Source organism: Chlorocebus sabaeus, chromosome 6, assembly GCF_047675955.1.
Source record: "Chlorocebus sabaeus isolate Y175 chromosome 6, mChlSab1.0.hap1, whole genome shotgun sequence".
NCBI lineage: Eukaryota > Metazoa > Chordata > Mammalia > Primates > Cercopithecidae > Chlorocebus > Chlorocebus sabaeus.
Window position 1 is genome coordinate 12,117,816 of NC_132909.1, and position 12,170 is coordinate 12,129,985.

The window sequence follows — 12,170 nt, forward strand, 5'->3', positions numbered from 1 at the left end:
GACACAGTCTTGCTCTGTCACCCAGGCTGGAATGCAGTGGCGAGATCTCAGTTCACTGCAAGCTCCGCCTCCCGGGTTCACACCTCCTTGGCCTCACGTTCTCCTTCCTCAGCCTCCCAAGTAGCTGGGATTATATGCACCCACCACCATGCCTGGCTAATTTTTTGTATTTTTGGTAGAGACGGGGTTTCACCGTGTTAGCCAGGATGGTGTCGATCTCCTGACCTCGTGATTCGCCTGCCTCAGCCTCCCAAAGTGCGGGGACAGGCATGAGCCACTGTGCCTGGCCCTGCTTGTTTGTTTTTAAAGAGACAATAAGTTGCTGTGTCACCCAGGCTGATGTGTAATAGCACAATCATAGCTCACTGTAACCTCAAACTCCTGAACTCCACCAATCCTTCTGCTTCAGTCTCCCAAGTAGCTGAGACTTTAGGCACGCACCACCAGGCCAGGCTATATTTTAAATTTTTTTGTAGAGACAAGGCTGGGTGTGGTGGCTCACACCTGTAATCCCAGCACTTTGGAGGTCGAGTCAGGATGACCCCTTGAGCCCAGGAGTTTGAGTCCAGCCTGGGCAACATAGTGAGACCCTGCCTCTACAAAAAACTTTTAAAAATAAATTTTAAGCTGGGCGTGATGGCTCACACCTGTAATCCCAGCAGTTTGGGAGGCCGAGGTGGGTGGATCACCTGAGATCAGGAGTTCAAGACCAGCCTGATCAACGTGGTGAAATCCCGTCTCTACTAAAAATACAAAAATTAGCCAGGCATGGTGGCGGGTGCCTGTAATCTCAGCTACTTGGGAGGCTGAGGCAGGAGAATCGCTTGAACCCAGGAGGCGGAGGTTTCAGTGAGCTGAGATTATGCCACTGCACTCCAATCTGGGCAACAAGAGTGAGATTCCGTCTCGGGGGAAAAAAAATATTAACAATTGTGATTTATGATAGTATTGATATAAAGACAAGTATACTACAGATGGGGTGATATTTATTTTTTGTTCTAATTTAAAAGGAATTGGAATATTTTCCTGAGCCCCTAAAAGTATCATGGGTTCCAAGCACTGTGCTTTCTGCATTTTATGGATAAATCAGCCTGGGATCTAGCAATAAATAAGACAAAAATTCTTGTCCTGTGGGTAATCCCAGCTACTTGGGAGGCTGAGGTAGGAGAATCACTAGCCCAGGAGGTGGAGGTGGCGGTGAGCCAAGAGCCCGCCACTGCACTCCAGCCTGGGCAACAGAGCAAGACTGCCTCGAAAACAAACAAACAAACAAACCAATTCTTGCCCTCATGGAGTTCATATTTATAATTAATAAATAAACCCAAGTAGCTGGGATAGCAGGTGCCCGCCACCACGCCTCCTAACTTTTGTATTTTTAGTAGAGATGGGGTTTCACCACATTTGCCAGACTGGTCTCTAACTCCTGACCTCATGATCCGCCCGCCTTGGCCTCCCAAAGTGCTGGGATTACAGGCATGAGCCACTGCGCCCTACTCAGTAAAAAATTATTGAATTAATGAATACTGAGAGGTCTTGGGATAGCCTCTTAGACTTCTGAAGTGATCTATGAAACTAATTCCCAAGTTTCCTTTTCCCTGAGATAATCAACCTGAACATATCCTAGTTACTTTACTATTATTGAGATGGAGTCTCGCCTTGTTGCCCAGGCTGGAGTGCAGTGGCATGATCTCGGCTCATTGCAACCTCCATCTCCCAGGTTCAAACGATTCTCCTGCCTCAGCCTCCCAAGTAGCTGAGATTACAGGCATGTACCACCACACCTGGCTATTTCTTTTTTGTACTTTTAGTAGAGATGGGGTTTCACCATGTTGGGCAGGATGGTCTCAATCTCCAGATCTCGTGATCCACTCGCCTCGGCCTCCCAAAGTGTTGGGATTACAGGCATGAGCCACCGTGCCTGGCCTTCATTTGTTTTAATAGTGTGTAGGGATGTAAGAGTAAAAGCTGCCCTAAAGTGGGACAAAGCAGGGGACAGTCCCAGGAGGTGGCATAAAGGTTGATATATAAGCTCAAGTTTTTGAAGCAGAAACACTGGGATTCCAATCCTAGTTCCGCCACTTGCTGTGTGACTTTGGGCAACTGCTTTCATTTCTCTGTGCCTGTTTCTTCCTCTTTTACAAAACGGAGGTGGTTAGGAAAACCTTGATCCTGTCTGCAAGGTGTTTTGTATAGTGCCTGGTACATAAGGAGCGTTCATGAAATGTTAGTTCAAGAAAGCGGGTGGCACCGGGTGCGGTGGCTCACGCCTGTGTCCTAGCACCTTGGAAGGCCGAGGCGGGAGGATCACCTGAGGTCAGGAGTTCAAGACCAGCCTGACTAACATGGTGAAACCCCGTTTTAAATAAAAATACAAAAAATTAGCTGGGTGTGATGGCACACACCTGTAGTCCCAGCTACTCAGGAGGTTGACGCAGGAGAATCACTTGAACCCGGGAGGTGGAGGTTGCAGTGAGCCGAGATTGCACCACTGTACTCCAGCCTGGGCAACAAGAGTGAAGCTCCGTCTCGGAAAAAAAAAAAAGAAAGCGGGCGGACAGTCATTTGTCAGAAGGATTTTAGGGGTAAGAGGTGTTGATGAATGGGCTGTTTTTGCTTGACCAACATCCAATCCCCCCTTTTCTGTTAACAGTACCTCAATTTTCCTTTGAGCAACAATTTCTCCTCCATTCTCAGTCCATGTAGTTCAGAGGGGCTGACCTTATCTTCCCCTTCCACTAGGGAGCACAAAACCAAGGTCCTGCCAAGAATAGTCACAGTGATTGGTTCAGGGTTGGAGTAGTAATCCTAGGTTTGGCCAATCAGAGTTCATCAACCTTAGAGGCTTTCTCTTCTGGGTATATGGAGTTGGCAAGATATGGACCTGGAGCTACTGGGAACCATCTTGCCCTTCCAAAGGGACAACCTGCAGCTGGGCACGAAGACTCACGCTTGTAATCCTAGCACTTTGGGAGGTCAAGGCAGGCAGATCATTTGAGGTCAGGAGTTTGAGACCAGCCTGACCAACATGGTGAAACCCCGTCTTCGTTAAAACTACAAGAAAGTTAGCCTGGCCTGGTAGCACATGTCTGTAATCTCAGCTACTTGGGAAGCTGAGGCTGAGGCAGGAGAATCCCTTGAACTCAGGATGCGGAGGTTGCAGTGAGCTATCACGCCACTGCACTCCAGCCTGGGCGACAGAGCGAGACTCCATCTCAAACAAACAAACAATAAGATAAGATAAAAAAAACAAAGGGACAACCTGCTTGAGACAGAAGGCATCACAGACAATACCAGAACCAAGAGTAACAGATTCCTGGCAACATAATTTAACCTCCATCCTGGAACCAGCCAAGGCTGACACCCCTGAATTTTTTGTTTAAATGATCCAATAGGCCGGGCATGGTGGCTTACGCCTGTAATCCCAGCACTTTGGGAGGCCGAGGCAGGCGGATCACGAGGTCAGGAGATCAAGACCATCCTGGCTAACATGATGAAACCCGGTCTCTACTAAAAATACAAAATTAGCCGGGCGAGGTGGCGGGCGCCTGTAGTTCCAGCTACTCGGCAGGCTGAGGCAGGAGAATGGCGTGAACCCAGGAGACGGAGCTTGCAGTGAGCCAAGATCGCGCCACTGCACTCTAGCCTGGGCGACAGAGTGAGACTCTATCTCAAAAAAAAAAAGATCCAATAAATCCCTTTTTATGCTTAAGCCAGTTTTTGCTAGGTTTCTGTTTATTGTAACTAAGAGTCTTTATCAATACAAGGACCCTCACATCTAGAAAGGGGGATGAAAGTATGAATTGTGGGCAACTCTAAAATTCCAGGAGGAATGGGCAGCGGGATAGGCATTCTTCATTTTCTTCATGGTGCTTCTTCTGAGCATAGTATTTAGGTAGAGAACCTGAACAAAGCACACAGTCCTCATCTTATAATGGTTGGACTTAACATTTTTTGACTTTAGGATGGTGTGAAAGCCATACAAATTCAGTAGAAGTCATACTTATCTTACTGTGCTGGGCAGCAACACTGGGCCACAGCTCCCAATCAGCCATGTTTTTTTTCTCTTTTTTTAGACTGAGTCTTGCTCTGTTGCCCAGGCTGGAGTACAGTGGCGTGATCTTGGCTCACTGCAACCTCCACCTCCCGGGTTCAAGTGATTTTCCTGCTTCAGCTTCCTGAGTAGCCGGGATTATAGTCGTGCACCACCATGCCCAGCTAATTTTTGTATCTTTAGTACAGATGGGGTTTCACTATGTTGGCCAGGTTGGTTTCGAACTCCTGATCTCAAGTGATCAGCCCACCTTGGCTTTACCAAGTGCTGAGATTACAGGCATGAGCCATCAACCATGCATTTTTGACATACAGTATTTTCAATTTATGATAGGTTTATCAGGACATAACCCCGTAGATGCTTAATTTTGGAGTTAATGAAGAGATAGTTGGATGGAAAATCACTGGGGGGAGATGGTAGGGGTTAACATGAACTCTGACCTTATTTTTTATTTTTCCAGACTTTGGAGGGAGGGAGAAATCTTATCCAACCCCTAATCTGCTGTGACAATTCCATCTATAAGATTCATTAGGCTGGGCGCGGTGGCTCAAGCCTGTAATCCCAGCACTTTGGGAGGCCGAGACGGGTGGATCACGAGGTCAGGAGATCGAGACCATCCTGGCTAATACGGTGAAACCCTGTCTCTACTAAAAATACAAAAAACTAGCCGGGTGAGTTGGCGGGCGCCTGTAATCCCAGCTACTCGGGAGGCTGAGGCAGGAGAACGGCGTGAACCCGGGAGGCAGAGCTTGCAGTGAGCTGAGATCCGGCCACTGCACTCCAGCCTGGGCGACAGAGCGAGACTCCGTCTCAAAAAAAAAAAAAAAAAAAAAAGATTCATTATACTTGGTAGGTGCTTGATGAATGAAAGAATGCGTGAATAAAAGAATGGAAGTAAAGACATGACAGCTCACGCCTGTAATGCCAGCACTTTTGGAGGCTGAGGCAGAAAGATCACTTGAGCCTAGGAGTTTCAGAGCAGTTTAGGCAGCATAGGGAGACCATGTCCACAATTTTTTTTTTTTTTTTTTTTTTTGAGACAGAGTTTCTCTCTTGTCACCCAGGCTGGAGTGCAATGGCACCATCTCAGCTCACTGCAACCTCTGCCTCCTGAGTTTAAGTGATTCTCCTGTCTCAGGCTCCCAAGTAGCTGGGATTACAGGCATCCACCACCATGCCCAGCTAATTTTTGTATTTTTAGTACAGATAGAGTTTCACCCTGTTGGCCAGGCTGGTCTCAAACTCCTGACCTCAGGTGATCCACTCACCTTGGCCTCCCAAAGTGCTGGGGTTATAGGTGTGAGCCACCACACCTGGCCTTTTTTTAAAATTAGTTGGGCTTAGTGGAGTGTACCTGTGGTCCTGCATACGTGGGAGGCTGATGTGGGAGGATTGCTTCCGCCTGGGAGGTCAAAGTCGCAGTGAACTGTGATCATGTCACTGCACTCCAGCCTGGGGAACAGAGCAAGACCCTGTCTAAAAAGAAAGAGCCAGGTGTGGTGGCTCATGCCTGTGACCCCAGCACTTTGGGAGGCTGGGTGGATCACTGGATCCCAAGAGTTTGAGACCAGCCTCGGCAACATGGCAAAAATCCATCTCTATGAAAAATACAAAAATTAGCCAGGCGTGGTGGTGCGCACCTATGGTCCCAGCTACTCAGGGAGCTGGGGTGGGAAGATTGTTTGAGCCCAGAAGGTCAAGGCTGCAGTCAGCTGGAATTGCACCATTGCATTCCAGCCTAGGTGACAGAGCAAGACCTTGTTTCAAAAAAAAAAAAAAAAAGAAAGAGGCCAGGCTTGGTGACTCTCGCCTGTAATCCCAGCATTTTGGGAGGCCGAGGTGGTTGAATTACCTGAGGTCAGGAGTTTCAGACCAGCCTGACCAACATGGTGAAACCCTGTCTCTACTAAAAATACAAAAATTAGCTGGGCGTGGTAGCTGACGCCTGTAGTCCCAGCTACTCGGGAGGCTGAGGCAGAAGAATTGCTTGAACCCGGGAGGCAGAGGTTGCAGTGAGCCAAGAGCACGCCATTGCATTCCAGCCTGGGCAGCAAGAGTGAAACTCCATCTCAAAAAAAAAAAAAAAAAAAAAAAAGTCCAGGCGCGGTGGCTCACGCCTGTAATCCCAGCACTTTGGGAGGCCGAGGCAGGTGGATCATGAGGTCAGGAGATCGAGACCATCCTGGCTAACATGGTGAAACCCCGTCTCTACTAAAAATACACACACACAAAAAATTAGCCAGGCATGGTGGTGGGCACCTGTAGTCCCAGCTACTCATGAGGCTGAGGCAGGAGAATAGCGTGAATTGGGAACAGAGCTTGCAGTGAGCCAAGATCGTACCACTGCACTCCAGCCTGGGCGACAGAGCGAGACTCCATTTCAAAAACAAACAAACAAACAAAAAATGGGCCGGGTGCAGTGACTCACGCCTTAATCCCAACACTTTGGGAGGCCAAGGCAGGTGGATCACAAGGTGAGGAGTTTGAGACTAGCCTGGCCAACACAGTGAAACCCTGTCTCTATTAAAAATACAAAAAAAAATTAGCTGGGCGTGGTGGCGGGCACTTGTAATCCCAGCTACTTGGGAGGCTGAGTCAGGAGAATCACTTGCGCCCAGGAGATGGAGGTTGCAGTGAGCCGAGATCACGCCACTGCACTCTACAGCCTGGGCATCAGAGCTAGACTCTGTCTAAAAAAAAGAAAGAAAGAAAGAAAGACACTCAGAATGTCAATTGGGCGTGGTGGCTTAGTAATCCCAGCACTTTGGGAGGCTAAGACAGGAGGATCACTTGAGGCCAGAAGTTCCAGACAGGTCTGAGCAACATAGCAACACCCTGTCTCTACAACAAATAGAAAAATTGGCTGGGTGTGGTGGCATGTGCCTGTAATCTTAGCTGTTCAGAAGGCTGAAGCAGGAGGATCAAGCCCAGGCTCAAAACCAGGAATCCGAGGCTATAGTGAGCTATATGATGCCACCACTGCACTCTAGCATGGGCAATAGAGTGAGACTGTATCTCTGAAAACAAACAAACTCAGAATGTCACAGGCTGCAAGGACCTTAGAAGTTATCTTTGCCATAAAAATCAAAAAAGAAAAAGAAAAAAAGACCTGGGCCGGGCATGGTGGCTTACACCTGTAATCCCAGCACTTTGGGAGGCTGAGACAGGCAGATCACTTGAAGCCTGGAGTTGAAGACTAGCCTGGGGAAAATAGCAAAACCCTATCTTTACAAAAAATACAAACAGCCAGGCGTGGAGGCATGTGCCTGTAGTCCCAGCTACTCGGGAGGCTGAGGCAGGAGAATCATTTGAGTTCGGGAGACGGAGGTTGCAGTGAGCTGGGATCGCACCACTGCACTCCAGCCTGGGCAATGGGAGTGAAACCCTGTCTCATAAATAAATAAGTAAGAAATAAATGATCTTTGCCAATCACCTCAGAGTATTCTCATCTGGAAAATGGAAGGCATCTTTGCACACACTTCCTCATGGGGGTTGTTGTATGGATTAACAGTTATACAAACAAAAGGTTTGGCAAAGAGTCTAGCAAATGGTAAATGCTCAGCAAATGTTTTTGTTATTATTCAATGAGAGTGGCTGGGGCTATAAGGGAGATGGGGCAAGCCCTTACCTGTCACTGGGACCCACTGAACTAGCTCTGGGCTGTTCAGAGGAACACAAGCATCTGCTGGAACTGAACATCTGCAAAGAGGGAAAAAGAATGATTAGTGACCTCTGAGACTGCGGGAATGATGGGCAGGAAGCCTGATGGGCACCCTTCATTTTCCCTGTGATGCTCCTTTGAGCACCCAGAGATCCCACAATAAGAGTCCCCAGCCCCCAACAAATTATGGGCCCAGAGACCCAAATTAAACAGCTAAACCTTGGCCGGGAGTGGTAGCTCACACCTGTAATCCCAGCATTCTGGGAGGCCGAGGCAGGCAAATCACTCGAGGTCAGGAGCTTGAGACCAGCCTGGCCAACATGGTGAAACCCCGTCTCTACTAAAAATACAAAAATTAGCCAGGCATGGGGGTGCACAACCGTAATCCCAGCTACTCGGGAGGCTGAGGCAGGAGAATCACTCAAACCCAGCAGGCGGAGGTTGCAGTGAGCCAGGATCAAGCCACTGCACTCCAACCTGGACAACAGAGTAAGACTGTGTCTCAAAAAACAAAAACAAACCCCTAAACCTCTAAACTCAAATCTGTGAATCCCAAATTATAAATCTGGGCCTTAAATCATGATCCAGACTTAAAACTAAAACCAGCAAACCCCTAAGCTTGACTTCAGAACTTAGACATTAATAGTGAGATGCCAGACTCTGAAACAGAGACTACCAGGCCTTAAAAGTGTGGCTTGAGACCTACAGACTGTGATTTTAAGACACTAAAACTGGCCGGGGGTGGTGGCTTATGCCTGTAATCCCAGCACTTTGGGAGGCCAAGGCAGGTGGATCACCTGAGGTCAGGAGTTCGAGACCAGCCTGGTCAACATGGTGAAACTCATCTCTACTGCAAATACAAAAATTAGCTGTGTGTGGTGGCACACGCTTGTAGTCTCAGCTACTCGGGAGGCTGAGACAGGAGAATTGCTTGAACTCGGGAGGCAGAGGCTGCAGTTAGCCAAGATCGCACCACTGCACTCCAGCCTGGGTGAGACAGGGAGACTCCGTCCCAAAAAAAAAAACCAAAAAAAAAACCCCCAAAAAACAAGACACTAAAACTAATACTTTAGAGTCCCAAAATGAGGACCTAAATCCTCACTTTGGAGCCCTCCCAAAGCCAGGCATGGTGGCTTCTGCCTGTAATCCTAGCACTTTGGGAGGCCAAGGTGGGAGGATTATTTGATCTCAGGAGTTTGAGACCAGCCTGGTAATATGACAAAACTCCACCTCTACAAAAAAAAAAAAAAAAAAAATTACCTGGGCATAGTAGCACATGCTTGTAGTCCCAGCTACTTGGGAGGCTGAGGTGGGAGGATTGTTTGAGCCCAGGTCAAGGCTACAGTGAGCTAAAATCACACCACTGCACTCCAATCTGGGTGACAAAGTGAGATCTTATCTCAAAAACAAAAAAAAGGAGCCCTCCCAAACCTACAAACCCTAAATTGTAATACTGAGATACCCCAGACCCTCAAACTGTCAACTTCTGATCTCCAAATATGATCCTAATACTAAGATTACAGACCACAAGCTGTAACACTATGAACCTATATCCTAAAATAAGAAATCCAGGACCCTATGAAGCAAACCTCACTCCTCCAAATTGACCTCTTAGGCCCCCATACTGTCCCTCAAATTGTGGTCCCAACCCTAAAACTGAGATCTCGAATGTGGGTCCTACTCTGAAACCCCAGACCCTAAAACTGGGTGCTCCCATACTCAATGTGGGCACTCTGGGCCCTAAAACGTGCTTTTAAAGACCCGAACTGCAACTCCAGATCCTAAAGCCTCATAGGCTACATTGGGATTTAGGCCCTACATCTATACTGAGGCTTCAATTGCCCCAAATCAGGCTCCAGACTCTCAAAATATTACATCATAACTCAGAACTAAGACTTCCAGATCCCCAAATTAGCATCTCTGGATTCCAAGGAGAAAGCTTCCAGTCACAAAACCCAAGCCCTTCAGATTCCAGAACTAGTCACCCCTAGACACAAACCCCGAGATCCCAGATCGGAACTCGAGAGCCCGGATCCCCAACATAAACAGAGTCTTCCGTTCCTCAAACTCGAACTTGGACCCCTGCCTTCAAACCCATACTCCTTCGCCCGCGGCCCTGCACCCACAGCATGTTCTATTCCCCTGAGACCCCCCGAGAGAGGTTCCTGTGGGGATCCCGGGTTCCCCTAAGCCCAGCTAGTGCTGGAGGAGTCACCCTGCCCTGCGCCCCATTCCCCCTGGCCTCCAGCACCCGCCTCAGGGCGTGCAAAATGGCGTGAGGCTGCCCCCGCCGTTCTGGTTTCTCCGGGCCCCACTCTAGGGAGCCCGATCAGACAGCGTCTCGCGCGGGTCCCTGAAAGACGGCCGCGCGCGCGGGGGTCCCAGACGGTCTCGGACACCACGTTCCCAACCCCGCTTGGGGTTGGTTGCGAATCCTCCCGGCGCGAGGATCCCGCGCGAGGCGTGAAGAGCAGAGCAAGAGTGCGTTCCTGAGGCCAGGCCACGCCCCCACCAGTTCCAGCCAAGGTGTGCTGGGCACGAGACGACGGGGTTGAAAGGGCAGGGTGCAAGTGGCCGTGCGCACGCGCGCCTCGGGAAGGGCCCTGTCGTCTTGCACAGCGTGAGCTGGGCCTCAAGCCTTCCGACAAGGCCTTTGCCGGCGTGAGCCGCTAGGCGGCCAATCAACGCCCGCTCAGCCACCCGCCTTTTTAAGCGGTCACGCCCCTGCACGACCCCCGTGGTCCAGGGCCTTTGCATCCCAAGGAGACTGGGTTTCCCCAACTGCCAACTCTCAGGAAGAGAGCGAGAGAGCTCGCTTGTGTCCCTTCTGGCCCTGTGGTGCCCCATTTCCACGTTTTCCCTTCAGTTCTTGTTTCATGAGGGCCTCCTATGTGCCAAGCACCAGGCTGGATGGTGGGAATTTAGCCACTGTCTTCCCAGTACAATCAAGGCCATGAGAACCTCCGACACATGAGAATCCGGTCAGAGGGGAACTCGGTTAATGCAGAGAACAATACGTTGGGAAAGGACTCAAAGAGGAGGGCCATTTGAATTGGGCCTTCTTGGGAGGCTGAGGCGGACGAATCACTTGAGGTCAGGAGTTCCAGACCAGCCTGGCCAACAATGGTGAAACCCCGTCTCTGCTAAAAATACAAAAATTAGCCAGGCATGGGGGTGCACGACCGTAATCGTGGTGGGGCGCGCCTGTAGTCCCAACTACTCGGGAGACTGAGGCAAGAGAATCACTTGAACCCAGGAGGTGGAGGTTGAATAAGCTGGTATCACTGCACTCCAGCCTGGGCGACAGAGCAAGACGGTCTCAATAAATAAATAAATAAATAAATGAAAAAGAATAAAATAATTGCCCCCCCCCTTTTTTTTTGTAGAGACGAGGGTCTCACTTTTTTTTTTTTTTTTTTTTTGAGACGGAGTCTAGTTCTGTCGCCCAGGCTGGAGTGCAGTGGCGCCATCTCGGCTCACTGCAAGCTCTACCTCCCGGGTTCACGCCATTCTCCTGGCTCAGCCTCCCGAGTAGCTGGGACTACAGGCACCCACCACCGCGCCCGGCTAATTTTTTGTATTTTTAGTAGAGACGGGGTTTCACTGTGATCTCGATCTCCTGACCTCGTGATCCGCCCGCCTCGGCCTCCCAAAGTGCTGGGATTACAGGCGTGAGCCACCGCGCCTGGCTGAGGGTCTCACTTTTTTGCCCAGGCTGGTCTTGAACTCCTGGACTAAATCCAGTCTCCCGGCTGAGATTATAAGCGTGAGCCACCGCAGCCAGCCTGGAAAATACATCTTAAGGGGAGGTGATCTAACGATCTAGTCAAGAGTAGAAGCCCTGAAATCCAATATATTTCAGTTCAAATCGTTTTCTTGGCTGTGTTGCCAGCGACAAGAGGCTTAATCTCTTTCTGCCTTAAAAATTTAGGATGGTAATTCTTACTAGGGTTGTCTGCAGGGTGTCTGGCATATAGTTCTGATGCAATAAATACTTACTGAACACATATTTACGCTGTTCTAGGTGCTTGAACAAGGTACACAATTATCTCTGCCCTCGTAGAGCTGCTGCTTTTTTTTTTTTTTTTTTTTTTTGAGACGGACTCTCGCTCTGTCCCACCCTGGCTGACGCGGACTCGGCTCACTGCAAGCTCCGCCTCCTGGATTCACGCCATTCTCTTGCCTCAGCCTCTCTAGTAGCTGGGACTACAGGCGCCCGCCACCCCGCCCGGCTAATTTTTTTGTATTTTTAGTAGAGACGGGGTTTCACCGTGTTAGACAATATGGTCTTGATCTCCTTACTTCGCGATCCGCCCGCCTCCGCCTCCCAAAGCGCTGGGACTACAGGCGTGAGCCACCGCGCCCGGCTTTCTTCTTTTTTTTTTTTTTTAAAGAAACGGCAGGGTCTCATTCTGTCACCCAAAAAGAGACGGCAGGGTCTCATTCTGTCGCCCAGGC

The 12,170-nt window shown here is 49.4% G+C and overlaps 1 protein-coding gene across 1 annotated transcript in view; it reads right to left on the reverse strand.

Annotated features, from left to right (window-relative positions):
* Positions 1 to 7,750, reverse strand: part of MEIOSIN (meiosis initiator) — a 36,439-nt gene extending 28,689 nt beyond the window's left edge. Inside the window, exons 1-2 of the mRNA XM_073017249.1 lie at positions 7,680 to 7,750; positions 2,654 to 2,758 (exon numbers count right to left, since the gene is read on the reverse strand). Coding sequence (XP_072873350.1) covers positions 2,654 to 2,758; positions 7,680 to 7,750 — 176 coding nt within the window. The remainder of the gene's footprint in view (positions 1 to 2,653; positions 2,759 to 7,679) is intronic.
* Positions 7,751 to 12,170: the final 4,420 nt, after the last annotated feature.